The sequence below is a fragment of the Oncorhynchus mykiss genome, chromosome 3 (assembly GCF_013265735.2).
Source record: "Oncorhynchus mykiss isolate Arlee chromosome 3, USDA_OmykA_1.1, whole genome shotgun sequence".
NCBI lineage: Eukaryota > Metazoa > Chordata > Actinopteri > Salmoniformes > Salmonidae > Oncorhynchus > Oncorhynchus mykiss.
Genome location: NC_048567.1, coordinates 65,212,815 through 65,232,850, shown reverse-complemented (window position 1 = coordinate 65,232,850; position 20,036 = coordinate 65,212,815). Strand labels below are relative to the sequence as shown.

The following is a 20,036-nucleotide window of genomic DNA, read 5'->3' as shown; positions in this document are numbered from 1 at the left end:
CTCACCATAACAATTTGGCCCCCTTGAACTTTGCGACCTTTTGCCACATTTCAGGCTTCAAACATAAAGATATAAAACTTTATTTTTTTGTGAAGAATCCACAACAAGTGGGACACAATCATGAAGTGGAACGACATTTATTGGATATTTCAAACTTTTTTAACAAATCAAAAACTGAAAAATTGGGCGTGCAAAATTATTCAGCCCCCTTAAGTTAATACTTTGTAGCGCCACCTTTTGCTGCGATTACAGCTGTAAGTCGCTTGGGGTATGTCTCTATCAGTTTTGCACATTTGACATTTTTTCCCATTCCTCCTTGCAAAACAGCTCGAGCTCAATGAGGTTGGATGGAGAGCATTTGTGAACAGCAGTTTTCAGTTCTTTCCACAGATTCTCGATTGGATTCAGGTCTGGACTTTGACTTGGCTATTCTAACACCTGGATATGTTTATTTTTGAACCATTCCATTGTAGATTTTGCTTTATGTTTTGGATCATTGTCTTGTTGGAAGACAAATCTCCATCCCAGTCTCAGTTCTTTTGCAGACTCCATCAGGTTTTCTTCCAGAATGGTCCTGTATTTGGCTCCATCCATCTTCCCATCAATTTTAACCATCTTCCATGTCCCTGCTGAAGAAAAGCAGGCCCAAACCATGATGCTGCCACCACCATGTTTGACAGTGGGGATGGTGTGTTCAGCTGTGTTGCTTTTACGCCAAACATAACGTTTTGCATTGTTGCCAAAAAGTTCAATTTTGGTTTCATCTGACCAGAGCACCTTCTTCCACATGTTTGGTGTGTCTCCCAGGTGGCTTGTGGCAAACTTTAAACGACACTTTTTATGGATATCTTTAAGAAATGGCTTTCTTCTTGCCACTCTTCCATAAAGGCCAGATTTGTGCAATATACGACTGATTGTTGTCCTATGGACAGAGTCTCCCACCTCAGCTGTAGATCTCTGCAGTTCATCCAGAGTGATCATGGGCCTCTTGGCTGCATCTCTGATCAGTCTTCTCCTTGTATGAGCTGAAAGTTTAGAGGGACGGCCAGGTCTTGGTAGATTTGCAGTGGTCTGATACTCCTTCCATTTCAATATTATCGCTTGCACAGTGCTCCTTGGGATGTTTAAAGCTTGGGAAATCTTTTTGTATCCAAATCCGGCTTTAAACTTCTTCACAACAGTATCTCGGACCTACCTTCCATGTTCTTCATGATGCTCTCTACGCTTTTAACGGACCTCTGAGACTATCACAGTGCAGGTGCATTTATACGGAGACTTGATTACACACAGGTGGATTGTATTTATCATCATTAGTCATTTAGGTCAACATTGGATCATTCAGAGATCCTCACTGAACTTCTGGAGAGAGTTTGCTGCACTGAAAGTAAAGGGGCTGAATAATTTTGCACGCCCAATTTTTCAGTTTTTGATTTGTTAAAAAAGTTTGAAATATCCAATAAATGTCGTTCCACTTCATGATTGTGTCCCACTTGTTGTTGATTCTTCACAAAAAAATACAGTTTTATATCTTTATGTTTGAAGCCTGAAATGTGGCAAAAGGTCGCAAAGTTCAAGGGGGCCGAATACTTTCGCAAGGCACTGTAGCTAGCGCTAGTTGGCTGTACCTGCGCCAAAAGGTCCAGTATTTTTTATTCTCTACCTTGTTCTCCAACTTATTTTTAGATGGGGGGCCAACATGTTCTCAGCACTTACTTCCATGACTGAACAAAACTCGTTTTCTCATGTCTCTCTCCTGTCCCTCTGCAGCAGACATGGTGAGCAATATGTTTGAAACATCAAATCGCAATAAAATCAAAGTATCGAATCGTAGTCCTTATAGAATCGTGAGAATCGCAATATATATACACATGTATATATATATATATATATATATATATATAGTATTGGCACCAAAGTATTGTGATAAAATCGTATTGTTAGGTCCCTAGCAATTCCCAGGCCTAACGGATACGTAGGTAGAAAAAAGTAGGTTGTGACATTATAAAAATGCTACATAATTATAATTATTGCTTTACAATCTCAGATCAGAGAGAGCAAAGATGGTCAGATTAAATCAAAAGTGTTGAAACTAGTTCAAAGAAATCATAAGTACAGATAAACAGGAAGATCTTCTGGAAGTCCCAACGGCACCTTTGGTTTCTGTTGCATCCCTGGTTTCTGTGTCCCTGGACTTTGTTTTTCATGGTCCATGTTTTGCTTGCCTGAAATATGCCTCCTGCACATTGTCATTAATGTGTTATGCACATAGTTTTTTACATCTTTCCATGTCCTGCCTTGTAGAACTGGTTCAGCTGCAATACATGCATCACATTCCGTTTTACCTGGAATCTTCATCAGTTTAGTGAAGTCTCCTAGCTGCCGCCTGACCGCAGCCTGAGCCTCATCACTCCATATCTTCTGCTTCCTTTGTGTTGTCACAGCAACAGGACCTGCCTCTAGTCTCTCGTCTTCACTCTGTGCAGGTACAGTCCTTGTTCCACCAACCTCTTCCTTAGCAATCTTTGCCGATTCTTTCTTTGTCCATTTTCTGGGGTCCACTCCTGTACGGCCCTTCTTCCTTTTAATAGATTTTACTGTGTTGTGCACATAGTTTTTGATGTCTCTCCATGTCCTGTCTCGTACAGCTGGTTCATTGTGGAGGCATACTTCACAGTCCCGTTTACCTGGAACCTTCATCATTGAGATAAAGTGTCCCAACTGACGCTTTACCGCAGCCTTAGCCGCATCACTCCACGGCCTCACAGGACTTGTCCTCGCAGGAACTGTCCTGACAGGAAGTGTCTGTGCATGAAGTGTTGGCGTAATAACTGTACGCGCTGGAAGTGTTTGTGCAGGATATGAACTTGCAGGATTAGTCCCCGAAGCATATGATGTTGCAGGAGATGAAAGGCCATAAGGACTTGCAGGATATGATCTTGCATGGTGAGTGCCTGCAGTATATGTCCCTGCAACATATGAACCTGCTGGATCGGTCCCTGCAGGATGTGTCACGGTAGGATATGCTCTCGCAGAATCTTTCCCTGCAGAATATGACCTCGCAGAATGTGATCCTGAAGGATATGACTTCTCAGGATATGTCCCAGCATGATATGACCTTGAAGGCTGTGCCTCCACAGTATATGACTTCGCTGAATATGTCTCTGTAGGATATGATGACCCAGTAGGACATGTCTCGGTAGGATATGTCCTTCCAGTATCTGTCCCAGCTGGGTATGTCCCTGCAGAAGATGTCCCTATGAAATGAATAGAAACAGAAGAAAAGGATTCATGAACATGTGCCATTATCATATATTGTGAAGAGGAACAGAGCAAACACTATAGAGTAATAAGTTGCCAGCTTCTCAAAAATGTAGGTCTCGTGAACATGTAAATGGCACAAAAACAACAGATTTTTCCACTGAATTTATCATTTAACCCCTTAAAACACAATGGACATTTTCTCCAAATACCCTGTAAAGCAACTACTACTCACCATATGTAGGAGAAACAACCCTTTCCTCAGATGGCCCTGGAATTACCACTGAAACCTGATCCATTGCAAGCAGCAGTTTGCTGATTTCTGCTAGATGTGCAGCATTTTCAGAGAGCCTGTAGTACTCTTTATGGACCTGGGTGTCATGTCCCAATAACTTTGCCACCTGATCCAATTCACTTTCATTCAAGTTTAGTAGTTGGCAATGGATAGCAACCTCTTTCCTCACTGTCGCATGGATCAGACTTTCAGGATTCTTTGCATCACACTCATGTGCACACTTCCTCAGACAGTCAAACCCTCTGATGTAGCTTGCTGCATCCAGGCTACGTGCAAAGACATAAGGGTTGTCCTTTGACACACCAACTTTGTCTCTGTTTGCAATAAGGATCTCAAGAGATGAGATCATCCTCTCCGTTAGTAGGACTGGCATTTTCCTACCATTTTTGCCTTCTATTTCCAACCTGGTTAATTTGTCGTCTCCAAGCTCCTGCTCCAGCCTTGAGAGGTTATTGAAAATGTCTGCACTAGCTGGAGATTTCTTCCTGTTTGTGTATGTTTCCAACAGCATTTTCGCAACTTCGCCTGTCCTTTTTCTGTTGAAGAGAGCTATTTCTGCAAGAAGAGTTTCATTGAGCTTTTTCCAGACAGTGTTGGTGGGGTTCTCCAGCAATTCTTTCTTCGCTGTGTCCTCTGCAACCTTGAGAAACTTCTGAAGTTTGATCAAATCCTCAGTTAGTGAAGACACATCAACTTCATCACACTGAGGGACAGCGCTGAGGGATAGACCGGAAAAACAGTTATTCCAATCGTTTTCAAGAAGTTCAATGAACCTTTTGGCTTGTTCCTCTGCCTCACGGTTCTCTGTCATACGACTCTCCCCAAAAGCTATTTCGGTAGCTCTTTTCAAGGAATAGCCAATCTTTAAAGCAAGAGATGGGGTCTTGTACCTGTCGGAGGCAGGGTCATGACCACTCATTTTCCTGGCAGCATGAACGGCCAATTTGAATTTGGATGGTACACATACTTCATGCAGATATTGAACACCACAGTCCATCTCATTTACAGCAAGTACAAATCTAGCCAATTCCCTCATTTTTGAACCAATGTAAGTAAACTGTGACTTGGCATGACCATGCTTTGCAGATAGTGCATTGCCATATTTACATATGAGGGGATCATTTTTGATGTGGCATGAGATGTCATCTTGATTCATATTGTGTATTATTTCTTCATATCCTCCAGTAGAATAGACAGGCAATGGAACAAGTTGAGAGGACGCAGCCTGGATCCTCACTCTTTTTCCTCCCCTCATTTCATCTTGTCCTTTTCTGGCATTACATGAGCTCTCATGCTTCCATAAATCAATTTTGGAGAAAAAAGCTAAGCAGTGTTGGCAGGGCAGGCAGTCACGCACAGAAACGCCATCGTTAGATGGTCTACACTTTCTCACAATTTCCCCAGCTCCACTTTGAAGAACTTCAAAGTTGTGTTGATAGTTGCCTTTGTTACGGAGTTGGTCAAGCAACAGAGACCTGATTTTGGAGAGTTTTGGGAAGCTGATAGCATGACCAACAGCTGCTTCTTCTGCGTGCATCCTTTCTAAATGTCTTGCAATGTTGTGGTGTGGTTCACTGCAATACAGGCAGAAGTGCTTTTTGTCCAATTTTCTTTTACCATCATCTGTCGTATCACATGCACTGACTGTCAATTTTGTGCTGGAACGTAGGCTTGACCTTGTGCCTTTCCGTGGCGCAAACTTCTTGAGGCAAGTTTTTTTAGCTTGTGCTGCTTTTTGGGGGGACGGCTCAGATTCACTATTATCGCAGGGGCTTTCTGCATTAGATGGAAGAGGATCTGAACCACTTGGGAGGTTTGAATCCAGTCTTTGTTCTTCTACTTCATCACCTGAACTGTTATCATCACTTGAACTGTTCTCTTCAGCACTATTTTTTATGTCACATAAAGCTCTCTCCATGTCATATAAAGTCTTCTCCACATCACTTGAAGTCTTCTCTTCATTGTGTAGAGGATTTCCTTTCTCGTGTAAAGGATTCTCTTCCTGGTGTTCCCCATCCATCATTTAGGCTGCTACCATCTGCACCTACACAAAACACAGCATAGGTCAGGAGAAACCCATCATAAGCCTAGTACATGGTAAAAATGTTGAATGGAAGTATCTCAGGTACAAGCTGTGCGTATGTGAAGAAATAGGAATATAGCCAACCACTGTTTAGGCGAGCAGGTTGATTACAAAGGATTATCATAAATGAGCTCTGCTCAGGGTTTCCGACCGAAATAAAAAATCCCTTTGCAAAATAATGCTTTTTATTAATTGATGGACAAATATGACAATCGTAAATACATTTGACAGTCATGCTTATTGGTCAATTTGCTAAATATTGTGGAATTAAATTGGGGCATGTGTATCTATTTTTTGCAGAATATCACTTGTCAGACAGCGCTTGAGCTGCAGCTCACCAGCTCATTGTTGCTGGAGTGAAATATGTGCTTTTATAATAGCGCAACAATACGGTAGCATTTTAAAAACAGTTTTGATGGCCACGATTAAAAAGAGCTACTATTTTTATTATTCCCATTTGCCATGCAGAGGCAACGGTAGGCTACCAGCATGTCACCAACCACTTTGCAATGTGAGCTGGAGACAGTATGCATTTTGGAAACATATACTTAACTGATGAAACCTGAACGTTTTACTTATGAGGCATTGCTTCAATGTAGCCTAGGCAAAATCTGACCATAGAAACATGGAGGCAATGATTTCATAAAAACTTCCTCATATGCCATTTGAAATCATGCATTTCTCTCCTGTTCTATTGGTTTTCATATCAACTTTCTTTCACTGTCCAAAAGCCAAAAGGCACAATCCTAGTCATGTACTGAACAAAATATGTACACAACATGTATGTCCCATGTTTCATGAGCTGAAATAAAAAAATCCCTGAAATTTTCCATACGCACAAAAATCTTATATCTCTCAAATTCTGTACACAAATTTGTTTACATCCCTGTTAGTGAGCATTTCTCCTATGCCAAACTAATCCATCCACCAGACAGGTGTAGCAGATCAAGAAGCTGATTAAACAGCATGATCATTACACAGGTGCATCTTGTGTTGGAGGACAATAAAAGGCCACTTTAAAATGTGCAGTTTTATCATCACACAACACAATGCCACAGATGTCTCAAGTTTTGAGGGAGTGTGCAATTGGCATGTAGACTGCAGGAATGCCCATCAGAGCTGTTGCCAGAAAATGTTACCATAATGTAATTTCTGGCGGATAGTCAGGGTGCCAGATCATAATTACAAATCATTTGTAGACTGCAAATTGACTGCAATAAGCCCAAACAGATATAATATTTGACTAAAACAATCATTTTACACCTTGCTTACATTTGTATACGATTACATATACAGTGCATCGGAAAGTATTCAGAAACCTTGACTTTTTCCACATACTGTTACGTTACAGCCTTACTCTAAAACGGATTAAATTGTTTTCTCCACTCATCAATCTATACACAATACCCCATAATGACAAAGCAAAAACAGGTTTTTGCAAATATATTAAAAATAAAAACTTCAAAATTACATTTACATAAGTATTCAGACCCTTTTAGACCCTTGGGTATGACGCTACAAGCTTGACACACCTGTATTTGGGGAGTTTCCCCCATTCTTCTCTGCAGATCCTCTCAAGCTCTGTCAGGTTGAATGGGGAGTGTCACTGCACAGCTATTTTCAGGTCTCTCCAGAGATGTTCGATCGGGTTCAAGTCCAGGCTCTGGCTGGCCACTCAAGGACATTCAGAGACTTGACCCAAAGCCACTTCTGTGTTGTCTTGGCTGTGTGCTTAGGGTCGTTATCCTGTTGGAGGGTGAACCTTCGCCCCAATGAGGTCCTGAGCGCTCTGGAGCAGGTTTTCATCAAAGATCTCTCTGTATTTTGCTCTGTTCCAATTCCCCTCGATCCTGTCTAGTCACCCAGTCCCTGCCACTGAAAAACATCCCCACAGCATGATGCTGCCACCACCATGCTTCAATATAGGGATGGTGCCAGGTTTCCTATTCAAGCCAGAGTTCAATCTTAGTTTCATCAGATCAGAAAACCTTGTTTCTCAAGGTCTGAGAGTCCTTTAGGTGCCACCAAGTGGGCTGTCATGTGCTTTTTACTGAGGAGTGGCTTCCATCTGGCCACTCTACCATAAAGGCCTAATTGGTGGAGTGCTGCAGAGATGGGTGTCCTTCTGGAAGAGGAACTCTGGAGCTATGTCAGAGTGACCATCGGGTTCTTGGTCACCTCCCTGACCAAGGCCCGTCTCCCCCGATTGCTCTAGGAAGTCTTGGTGGTTCCAAACGTCTTCCATTTAAGGATGATGGAGGCCACTGTGTTTTTGCGGTACTTCGATGCTGCAGAAATGTTTTGGTACCCTTCCTCAGATCTGTGCCTCGACACAATCCTGTCTCGGCGCTCTACGGACAATTCCTTCGACCCCATGGCTTGGTTTCTGCTCTGACATGCACAGTCAACTGTTGGACCTTTTATATACAGGTGTGTGCCTTTGCAAATCTTTTCCAATTAATTGAATTTACCACAGGTGGACTCCAAACAAGTTGTCAAAAGTTTGGACACACCTACTTATTCAAGGGTTTTTCTTTATTTTTACTATTTTCTACATTGTAGAATAATAGTGATGACATCAAAACAGCAAAGCACCATCACACCTCCTCCTCCATACTTCACAGTGGGAACCACACATGCAGAGATCATCCGTTCACCTACTCGGTGTCTCACAAAGACACGGCGGATGGAACCAAAACTCTTGATGGTTTTTCAGACATTTCTAAGACACTTTCAAAGTTCTTGAAATTTTCCGGATTGACTGACCTTCATGTCGTTTCTCTTTGCTTTTTTGAGCTGTTCTTGCCATATGGACTTGGTCTTTTATCAAATAGGGCCATCTTCTGTAAACCACCCCTACCTTGTCACAACACAACTGATTGTCTCAAATGCATTAAGAAGGAAAGAAATTCCATTAATTAACTTCTAATAAGGCACACCTTAATATGCATTCCAGGTGACTACCTCATGAAGCTGGTTGAGAGAATGCCAAGGCTGGCAATATTAACCAGGTGAAATTGTGTCCCTTCAGGGTATATGCAACAGCTTGGGCCGCCTAATTTGCCAGAATTTTAATTATGACATAACATTGAAGGTTGTGCAATGTAACATGAATATTTAGACTAATGGGTGCCACCCCTTAGATAAAATACGGAACATTTCCGTATTTCACTGAAAGAATAAACGTCTTGTTTTCTAGATGATAGTTTCCGGATTCTACCATATTAATAACCTAAGGCTCGTATTTCTGTGTGTTATTATGTTATAATTAAGTCTATGATTTGATAGAGCAGTCTGACTTAGCGGTGGTAGGCACCAGCAGGCTCATAAGCATTCAAACAGCACCTTTGTGCGTTTTGCCAGCAGCTCTTCGTTGTGCGTCAAGCATTGCGCTGTTTATGACTTCAAGCCTATCAACTCCCGAGATTAGGGTTGTGTAACCGATGTGAAATGGCTAGCTAGTTAGCAGGGTGCGCGCTAATAGCGTTTCAAACGTCACTCGCTCTGAAACTTGGAGTGGTTGTTCCCCTTGCTCTGCATGGGTAAAGCTGCTTCGAGTGTGGCTGTTGTCGTTGTGTTCCTGGTTCGAACCTAGGGAGGAGCGAGGAGAGGAACGGAAGCTATACTGTTACACTGGCAATACTAAAGTGCCTATAAGAACATCCAATAGCCAAAGGTACATGAAATACAAATGGTATAGAGAGAAATAGTCCTATAATTTCTATAATAACTACAACCTAAAACGTCTTACCTGGGAATATTGAAGACTCATGTTAAAAGGAACCACCAGCTTTCATATGTTCTCATGTTCTGAGCAAGGAACTTAAACGTTAGCTTTCTTTCATATATATATATATATATATATTTTTTTTTAAATCGGCCAATTAATCGCTATCGGCTTTTTTTGTCCTCGGGCGACCTCTACTACACATCCCAAGTATAACTGACCATACAATGAAAGACAAGCATTGTAATTTTGAATTTCATAAAGTGAGTGAAATAATTGAAAAAAATGATTGTTGTCAATCAACAATGTCAAGCCACGGGGTCTGACAACTTGGATGGAAAATCCTCCGACTTGGACGATAATAGCAGATGATATTGCCACTCCTATTTGCCCTATGTTCCATCTAAGCCTACTAGAAAGTGTGTGCCCTCAGGCCTGTAGGGAAGCAAATGTAATTCCGTTACTTTGATCCAAGATGGCGTAGCAGTCAGACGTCTTTGTCCTGTCGTGTCCCTTGTATATATCGTTTACATATTTTTCTTCGCATATCTTTAAAAAATATTTTACTAAACCTCAACTTCTAAATACTCTCCTGCAACCGCCTCACCTGTTTTTTGTTGTTGTTTTTTTTCTCCCAAAAGTATTTATATTTTCTTCAGATCTGGAATCCCTCAACTGAAGCTAGCCAGCTAACTACCAGCTATCAGTCAGCAAACCATTGCTAGCGGTCATCAGCTAACCTTTAGCTCAGAAAGCTCTCGCCAGTTCGAACAACGTGACTCTAACCAGAGCATAACGGACCTATTATTTATTTATTTATTTTATCCCCCCCATATCCCAGGATTCCTACCGCAAACTGAACATTTTCATCTGCATCTTCGCTACTAGCTAACCGCAATCCCGGGTGACTACTCCTGGCTAGCGTTTCCATCCCGGGGCAAGCACCAATTAACCTGAAGCTAGCCCGGCCAGGGCTCCTGTGCTACCACCGAAGCCTACTCCTGGAACCCCGCCGATCCTCTACGACTGGAATATCGACATAATCTGCCCGAGGACTCCAACAGGCCCCTCAGGCGCGACGCCCGCTGAAGGCCCATTCTGCTAACCAGCTAGGCCTGCTAGCTACCTAGAGCTACTTGGAACCCTACTAATTCCACGACTGGTCTATCGACGTCACCGCACGAAGAGGCAAAACCTTACCCCCATTGCGAAATCCCCCAAAGGCTAACTTGCTAGCCCCTGCTAACTGCTTGCTTGCTAACCCGGTCTGCTAACTGCTAGCTTGCCTGCCCAGTCTACTAACTGCTAGCTTGCCTGCCACGGTTTGCTAACTGCTAGCTTGCCTGCCCGGTCTGCTAACTGCTAGCTTGTTTAGCCCTGGCCAACTAACTGTTAGCATCGGCCTGCTAACTGTCTGAATCGCTGTGTCCCCCAGTCAGCCCAACCACTCACTGGACCCATATGTTCACTTGGCTACGAATGCCTCTCTCTAATGTCAATATGCCTCGTCCATTACTGTCCTGGTTAGTGTTTACTGTCTTATTTCACTGTAGAGCCTCTAGCCCTGCTCAATATGCCTTAACCAACCATGTTGTTCCACCTCCTACATATACGATGACATCACCTGGTTTAAACATCTCTAGAGACTATATCTCTCTCAACATTACTCAATGCCTAGGTTTACCTCCAATGTGCTCACATCCTACCTTACCTTTGTCTGTACACTATGCCTTGAATCTATGCTATCGTGCCCAGAAACCTGGTCCTTTTACTCTCTCTTCCGAACATGCTAGACGGCCAGTTCATATAGCCTTTAGCCGTACCCTTATCCTACTTCTCCTCTGGTGGTGTGGGGATTAATCCAGGTCCTGCAGTGCCTAGCTCCACTCCCACTCCCCAGGTGCTCTCATTTGTTGACTTCTGTAATGTTAAAAGCCTTGGTTTCATGCACGTTAACATTAGAAGCCTACTCCCTAAGTTTGTTTTACTCACTGCTTAAGCAAACTCTGCCAACCCAGATGTCTTAGCAGTGTCTGAATCCTGGCTTAGGAAAACCACCAAAAACCCTGAAATCTCCATCGCTAACTATAACATTTTCCGCCAAGATAGACCTGCCAAAGGGGGCAGTGTTGCAATCTACTGCAAAGATAGCCTGCAGAGTTCTGTATTACTATCCAAGTCTGTACCCAAACAATTCGAGCTTCTACTTCTAAAAATTCACCTTTCCAGAAACAAGTCTCTCAAATCAAATCAAATGTATTTATATAGCCCTTTGTATGTACATCAGCTGATATCTCAAAGTGCTGTACAGAAACCCAGCCTAAAACCCCAAAGAGCAAGCAATGCAGGTGTAGAAGCACGGTGGCTAGGAAAAACTCCCTAGAAAGGCCAAAACCTAGGAAGAAACCTAGAGAGGAACCAGGCCATGTCTCTCACTGTTGCCTCTTGCTATAGACCTCCCTCTGCCCCCAGCTGTGCCCTCGATACCATATGTGAATTGATTGCCACCCATCTATCTTCTGGGCTCGTGCTACTAGGTGACCTAAACTGGGACATGCTTAACACCCCGGCCATCCTACAATCCAAGCTTGATGCCTTCAATCTCACACAAATGATCAATGAACCTAGCAGGTACAACCCCAAATCAGTAAACACAGGCACCCTCATAGATGTCATCCTAACTAACTTGCCCTCCAAATACACCTCTGCTGTTTTCAATCAAGATCTCAGCGATCACTGCCTCATTGCATGCATCCGTAATGAGTCTGCGACCAAACGACCACCCCTCATCACTGTCAAACGCTCCCTAAAACACTTCTGTGAGCAGGCCTTTCAAATCGACCTGGCCGGGGTATCCTGGAATGACATTGACCTCATCCGATCAGTAGGTGATGCCTGGCTATTCTTTAAAAGTGCCTTCCTCACCACCATAAGCATGCCCCACTCAAACATTTTAGAACTAGGAATAGATATAGTCCTTGGTTCACTCCCGACCTGTCTGCCGTTGACCAGTACAAAAACATCCTGTGGCGTTCTGCATTAGCATCGAATAGCCCCCGTGATATGCAATTTTTCAGGGAAGTTAGGAACAAATATACACAGGCAGTTAGAAAAGCTAAGGCTAGCTTTATCAAACAGAAATTTGCATCCTGTAGTACTAACTCAAAAAAGTTCTGGGACACTGTAAAGTCCATGGAGAATAAGAGCACCTCCTCCCAGCTGCCCACTGCACCTTAGGCTAGGAAACTGTTACCACTGATAAATCCACTATAATTGAGAATTTCAATAAGCATTTCTCTACGGCTGGCCATGCTTTCCACCTGGCTACCCCTACCCCGGCACCCTCCACAGTAACCCGCCAAAGCCTTCACCAGTTCTCCTTCACCCAAATCCAGATAGCTGATGTTCTGAAAGAGCTGCATAATCTGGACCCTTACAAATCAGCCGGGCTAGACAATCTGGACTCTCTCTTTCTAAAATTATCTGCCGAAATTGTTGCAACCCCTATTACTAGCCTTTCCAACCTCTCTTTGGTATCGTCTGAGATTCCCAAAGATTGGAAAGCTGCTGCGGTTATCCCCCTCTTCAAAGGGGGTGACACTCTAGATCCAAACTGCTACAGACCTATATCTATCCTACCCTGTCTTTCTAAGGTCTTCGAAAGCCAAGTTAACAAACAGATTACCGACCATTTCGAATCCCACCGTACCTTCTCTGCTATGCAATCTGGTTTCAGAGCTGGCCACGGGTGCACCTCAGCCACGCTCAAGGTCCTAAACGACATCATAACCGCCATCGATAAGAGACATTACTGTGCAGCCGTATTCATCGACCTGGCCAAGGCTTTTGACTCTGTCAATCACAACATTCTTATTGGCAGACTCGACAGCCTTCGTTTCTCAAATGATTGCCTAACCTGGTTTACCAACTACTTCTCTGATAGAGTTCAATGTGTCAAATCGGAGGGCCTGTTGTCCGGACCTCTGGCAGTCTCTATGGGTGTGCCACAAGGTTCAATTCTCAGGCCGACTCTCTTTTCTGTATACATATAATTGATGTTGCTCTAGCTGCTGGTGATTCTCTGATCCACCTCTACGCAGGCGACACCATTCTGTCTACTTCTGGCACCTCTTTGGACACTGTGTTAATGTTAACTAACCTCCAGACGAGCTTCAGTGCCATACAACTCTCCTTCCGTGGAGTCCAACTGCAAGTAAAACTAAATGCATGCTATTCAATCAATCACTGCCCGCACCTGCTCCCCCGTCCAGCATCACTACTCTGGACGGCTCTGACTTAGAATACGTGGACAACTACAAATACCTGGGTGTCTGGTTAGACTGTAAACTCTCCTTCCAGACTCACATTAAGCATCTCCAATCCTAAATTTATTCTAGAATCGGCTTCCTGTATCGCAACAGAGCATCCTGCCAAACATACCCTCGTAAAACTGACCATCCTACCGATCCTCGACTTCGGTGATGTCATCTATAAAATAGCCTCCAACACTCTACTCAACAAACTGGATGCAGTCTATCACAGTGCCATCCGTTTTGTCACCAAAGCCCCATACACTACACACCATTGCGACCTCTACGCTCTCGTTGGCTGGCCCTCGCTTCATACTCGTCGCCAAACCCACTGGCTACAGGTTATCTACAAGTCTCTGCTAGGTAAAGCCCCGCCTTATCTCAGCTCACTGGTCACCATAGCAGCACCCACTCGTAGCACGCGCTCCAGCAGATATATTTCACTGGTAATCCCCAAAGCCAACACCTACTTTGGCCGCCTTTCCTTCCAGTTCTCTGCTGCCAATGACTGGAACGAATTGCAAAAATCACTGAAGTTGGAGACTTATATCTCCCTCACTAAACTTCAAGCATCAGCTGTCAGAGCAGTTTACCGATCGCTGCAGCTGTAAATAGCCAAACCAACTGCCTACCTCATCCCCATATTTGTTGTTTTTTTCTGCTCTTTTGCACACCAGTATTTCTACTTGCATATCCTCATCCGCACATTATCACTCCAATTGCTAAATTGTAATTATTTTGCCACTATGGCCTATTTATTGCCTTACCTCCTTACATCATTTGCACGCACTCTATACAGATTTTCTATTGTGTTATTTACTGTTTGTTTATTCCATGTGTAACTCTGTGTTGTCATTTTGTCGCACTGCTTTGCTTTAACTTGGCCAGGTCGCAGTTGTAAATTAGAACTTGTTCTCAACTGGCCGACCTGGTTAAATAAAGGTGAAATAAAATAAAAGCACCCATGCTAACTAGCTAATGTTGGCTAGCTTGCTGGCTATTTCCAGACACAATTGAGAGAACACCTCACTCTGACCATTTTACTCGCCCTCGTAAATGCATCAGTCATTCTGCGCTCTGGCACACTCAGACGAGAGTGCTCTGAAATCGGAGTAGATAGCTAGAATTAACTATGTCCTTTGAGAACGCACCTCGACTACACCACTTAGCTAAGAATGACGTGAATAATCAAGTCAATAAACGTTGGGCAGTTAGATTATTGTTAATATACTGCCTGGCAAATTCGATGTATTAGTAGTCAACTAACGTTAGGTAACGAGCTAAACACCGGTACATACTGATGGATAGTGTAGCTAACAAATTGTCAGCCAACATAACGTGTAACGTAACCTATATGAAAAGTCATTACATTGCACAACATGTTCTTGACATTTGTCATAATTAGTTTAAATAATTAATTTGTTAATTTGTTTAAGCATTGCATTTTCCGCCATTTTCTTAAAATCTGAAAACGATGTGAAGTCACGCCCATTTTCTGAAGAGAAGTGGGGGGTGCTATACCACAGATAGAACAATGAGACAGATCTTTACTGGATATATAAATGTGACGCATTTGCTTGGCGTTCCCACTTCGGCTATACTGTTAGCTACATATCTACCACCTGACCTGTTTGAGTCAGTGGTTTGTGTCAATAAAATAGCTGACAGACCAAAAAAACGAATATTTATTCTCAGTATAAGTATTTTTTACAACACTAATACAAACCTGAGGGGGCTAAAATAACACCCCCACCACCACTCCATTCCGTCAGCAAGCAGCACTGCCTCACGTCCGACATTAGAGAGCGAGCGAAACAATGCGAGAGCAGGGGAATGTCACAGATAGAACAATAAGGGTTAGTTGTAAAAATATTTGGTAATATAGTACCCTCCCACCGCAGGCCAGAAAAGGAGATAAACAAATGTTGACTTCATAATACAGCGACTCGAGGGAGCTAACACCTAAGCACATGTTGTAACGTTGACTAATTAACCGTAAAATTGGAATAAACGTCTGACGTTCTTACCGGAGGAGTAGAACTTGAAACGATATAGCTAGCGCCACTGTTGTGCCCTGAGATAAATCGAGGATAGCATGCGCCCAGGGTTGCCAGATCAAGATACATTTTCAAGCCCAATGACCACTCAAAACCCACATAAAAGGCATAAAACTAGCTCCAAAACAGCAAGAGGGGAGTTGCCATATCTATACAGTAAACACTTTCCCCATAACGTTATCGAGACAATTAAGAAGGAATATTATAGTAACGACGTTGGAAACAAAATTCGGGTTTCAAAATAATAATTATTGCAAGCTATATGACATTGCTTAATTATAATAATAGCAGTCAAACGAGTTAAATCGACATCCATAAATAGAAAATTATCTGGTGAGTTTATAAAGGGGGCAATTATATTTTCTCTTGCCACATATTCAAATTCCTTTATTATGGCATAAGGCACAAGGGGTATGGTATATGGCCAATATACCACGGCTAAGGGCTGTTTTTTACTCACGGTGCAATGTGGAGTGCCTGGATTCAGCCGTTAGTCATGGTATATTGGCCATCTACCACATATCCCCGGGGGGCCTTATTGCTATTATAAACTGGTTACCACTGTAATTAAAACAGTAATAGGTATACCAAGGCTTTGAGCCAATCAGCATTCAGGGCTCAAACCAGGTTTATAAATGTAAAGTTTGAATGATGAAAGTTGGACTGGGGATCTCAATCTCTGAGCAAGAAACACCTGGATGAACATAAAAAACGAATGTTAGTCTATTTTCTGGCAATTGTGCTGCCATGTCTCAGATGTTAAGCCTACAAACCGTTATAAATGGCCCATTTTCGAGATTGACTGGTAGCTACAGGTAGCCTATAGCCCCTGATAGGCCTACATGTAAATTCAGATAGTTTACAGTAGCCTAGACAAGATGTAGGCAAGATATAAAGTGAATGATTTAGCAGCTTGCTTAGTTCAAATTAACAGACACGTTTATTAATGAATTTTGCAATAAGAAATGCTTGTTTCCCAAATAGCCTGCTGCAACAGGGGTCATAATTTAAATCACTGAATATTAATAATATGTATATGAACTGAAAATGCTTGTCATCAACAGTCAGTGGTTATTTAAAAATGTTTTTTGTTGTAGTCTACCCGTAGCCTAATCTGACTACTGTTACCGTCAATTTAATTTGTTCATAATAACACAAGGCAACAAGTTCACCAGCTCCAGGTAGGCTACACAAGTGGCACAATTTGATTCGTAATGACTCCAGTGATATCTTAATTTCAACATATTTATTGTATCTAATGGTTGCCTACAATGGCATATTCATTAATAGTCTACTTGATGGCTAACAGAGGCAAATGTATATTTTTTTCAAATGACTTTTCCTCATAAAATGAACCACGCGAGGGAGTTCCATAACTTCCATTTCAAATTCACTCGGGAAACCCCCGAGAACCAAGAACTGAGCATGCATAAAGCACTTTGCTTGATACCGTTTTCTTTAAGCAGTCATAGAGAATGCACTTTAAACCACCACCGAATTTATATAATGTGCCCAAAGTCGTTTTCCAGTGTTTTGTTTCCATTACTTCTTGATGTGTCTCAGTTCTAGCGTATTGCTATGTTTTATGGAAAAATAGTTGGAAATAGGTGTCTCCATAATGACAATCTAAATAGCCTACCAACAACTGGTAAGAAGTTGTCACAACGTGAATACGTGCAGCTCTCCTCTTGCTCACGTGACTCAGCCAAGAACTGTTGTGTTCTCTCAACACACCCCCACCCCCCTCCGGCCTTCCCCACCGCTCTCACTCCCTCAGCAACAGCCTGCCTCAGTTAGCGGTCAGTGACATGTATATTTTTAAAGAGAAATGCCATGGCAGCCGCGGTACAATTTATAAATAGGCCCAACACCCGCGGCCAATACTTTTTCAACTGCAACATCGTTGTCAAAGTAGCCCAAACGCAGGAAAACCACGAACTTGGCAACGCTGCATGCGCCCCAAAGTAAAGACGTTGTCTTAGATGGGATTTGCCAGGGGTTGGCATCCAACGTCAATGGTGCATTACTGCCTCCTACTGTGCTGGAGTGTGGGCCAGAGACCGTGGTGTTTTCTCAATTAGATTTGTTCAACTCCTGCGTCCTTCCTCAGACCTTTTTTCGAAAATGTCTACGTTTGTCGAGAGGAAATGTGGACGAAAATGCGATTGTAAGAAAGGTTAAACCGCCTAGTGGTTAGAGCGTTGGACTAGTAACCGGAAGGTTGCAAGATCGAATCTCTGAGCTGACAAGGTAAAAATCTGCCGTTCGGCCCCTTGAACAAGGTAGTTAACCCACTGTTCCTAGGCCGTTATTGAAAATAAGAGTTTGTTCTTAACTAACTTGTCTCGTTAAATAAATGTAAAAAATCATCAGTGGCGACCCGTCATGTGGGCCCCACCTATTTAGCAAAAATAAACATATCTTAACATTCTAGTTCCCTGCTTTGCATGTTATTTTGGCATTAATACGCGTCACATATCAGTTTGCAAATGTAATTTTTAAAATAATTGAGTTAATAAAGCCGCATACAACATGGTCTCTTTTCTAATTTCTTGAGTAAAGCAGCTCCAAAATGCAGGTTATTCAGCCAAGCTCAGTGCTTTCTGTCGTGGTAGGGCAGCCAGCAGAAAATAAGAAGCGTAGGGGTTGGTAATGTTCGCTAGTTGCGACGTGATTGGCTCAGTGTTCTGTCACTCATGGGGACATTACCTCACCGCAAAATCTACGAGAGCTCGAAAATCAAGCCCCTTGGGTGCTGCCATAGATTTACATTAGAAGTGCCAATCCAAGAAGGCTCAAGGTTATTGGCCACAGATAAAATGACAAATCACGTTATATCTACTGTAGCTTTGATTGGGCTGATCATGTCAACATCATACTTTCAAAATCTTAGCTAGCAAGCTAGACAAGCAGTCATCATGAATCAATACAACAATCTACTGGCAAATCCTTGTCATATGAAGAGCAATTATAGATAAAAACGTATTGGTGCTCATCGGCCATTGGACATAAACATTACACAAGTTGTAAATCGCAAATTCAACAATGAGTGGTTTGGAAGGAGTCAGTGGCTAACTGCAAGCGTTGCAAAGCTATCACTAGCCTGCTATTCAGTGGAGTGGGTGTGGGGTCCAAGTCTGGGTTTAAGGGTCTCTTTTCCAAGCTTAAAACGCTAAACATTCACATCCAACACCATAGGTCAGAAAATGTTGAATACATTGGCCATGTTGTCAATCCAGCATGATTTCTGCCACATTCAAAACAACTGGAAACACAGAACTGGGAATCTCAGACTTCAGTGAGTTCCAGACAGTTGGGAACTTGGAAAACAAGCTCCATCTGGGAAAATACGTATTGAACAGTCATCCAACTCAGAATTCCAAGTCGGAAACTCTGGCCTCTTTCTAGAGCTCCGACCTGAAGATCACTGACGTCATGACCTAGTTTTTTTTCAGAGTTCCCAGTTGTCTTGAAAAGCACCATAAAGCCAGAGAATGCGAGACTTGGATGACAAAATTTGCCCACAAGAAGGATCTGGGCACAGCACACCAAGGTGGGTCCAAAAATGTATCGTATGCTGCTGCATAAATTTAACATGTCTTAATCAAATTTAGTGCCTCATCATTCCCTTATGCTATAGTTTGTACATCTCAATTGTTAGAAGAAACCAGATTTGTTTAAACAAGTCAGTCATATCAGCTATGGTTTTTTAAAAGGCAGTAAATGAGTCTGAGTGAACCGTTTTGTTGCCAGACAAGGCCCCACTGATAGCCAGGTGTAGAGGTGGTAAGGATTCACTCCATGGTGCTGAAATGAAAGCTCTGCTGTTGGAACAGCTTTATGTAGGGCTTAACAGTTTGTGGGCACCGTTTGTCACCGTTATAGTGCAATTAATGTATTGATTAGTCTTGTGGCTTTGCATCTATGTTTTTTGTTTTCCCCACCAAACTACATGCTAAAAATCGCCACTTAACATAACCCTTACCATTTTACATTTCAACTTCAAATTGGGTAGGGGCATCCAAAGGATCCCAGATAACACAAAGCATATGAAATGACTCTCCTCCAAACACAAAAGGTGGAATTCCAAAATAAATGTATAAACTTAGCTAGTTGTGCAAGACTTTGTGTAGATGCAATTTTTTTAATGTTTGCATTCTTTTCTCCTTTGAGAAAACAATGCCTGATTCAAAGGTTGTGTGGCAGATTTCAAAACTCTTCCGGGAAGGACTGATAGGATACGCTTGTGCCTCTGTGCCTACATTTGACAGATCTTCAGAATAAACTAGACATGGGTATCCTTCAG

The 20,036-nt window shown here is 42.5% G+C and overlaps 1 protein-coding gene across 2 annotated transcripts; it reads right to left on the bottom strand.

The window, feature by feature from the left end:
• Positions 1-1,505: 1,505 nt before the first annotated feature.
• Positions 1,506-15,794, bottom strand: LOC118964311. Of its 2 annotated transcripts, none has more exons than XM_036974928.1 (3): positions 15,701-15,794; positions 3,494-5,597; positions 1,506-3,254 (listed from the first exon to the last, which is right to left on the bottom strand). In XM_036974928.1, the coding sequence occupies exons 2-3, from the start codon at positions 5,574-5,576 to the stop codon at positions 2,104-2,106; spliced, it is 3,234 nt and encodes a 1,077-aa protein (XP_036830823.1). In that variant the 5' UTR covers positions 5,577-5,597; positions 15,701-15,794; the 3' UTR covers positions 1,506-2,103. The 2 variants fall into 2 exon arrangements, with proteins under 2 accessions (XP_036830823.1, XP_036830824.1); XM_036974929.1 differs by lacking the exon at positions 15,701-15,794 and adding an exon at positions 15,400-15,690.
• Between the last annotated feature and the right edge of the window lie 4,242 nt (positions 15,795-20,036).

Excerpts from the sequence above, each read along its gene's own strand:
- LOC118964311 (XM_036974928.1), bottom strand. The coding sequence starts at position 5,576 with ATGATGGATGGGGAACACCAGGAAGAGAATCCTTTACACGAGAAAGGA. Across the intron at positions 3,255-3,493 it reads GGTTGTTTCTCCTACATATG|GGACATCTTCTGCAGGGACA; the intron begins GTGAGTAGTAGT and ends TTCATTTCATAG.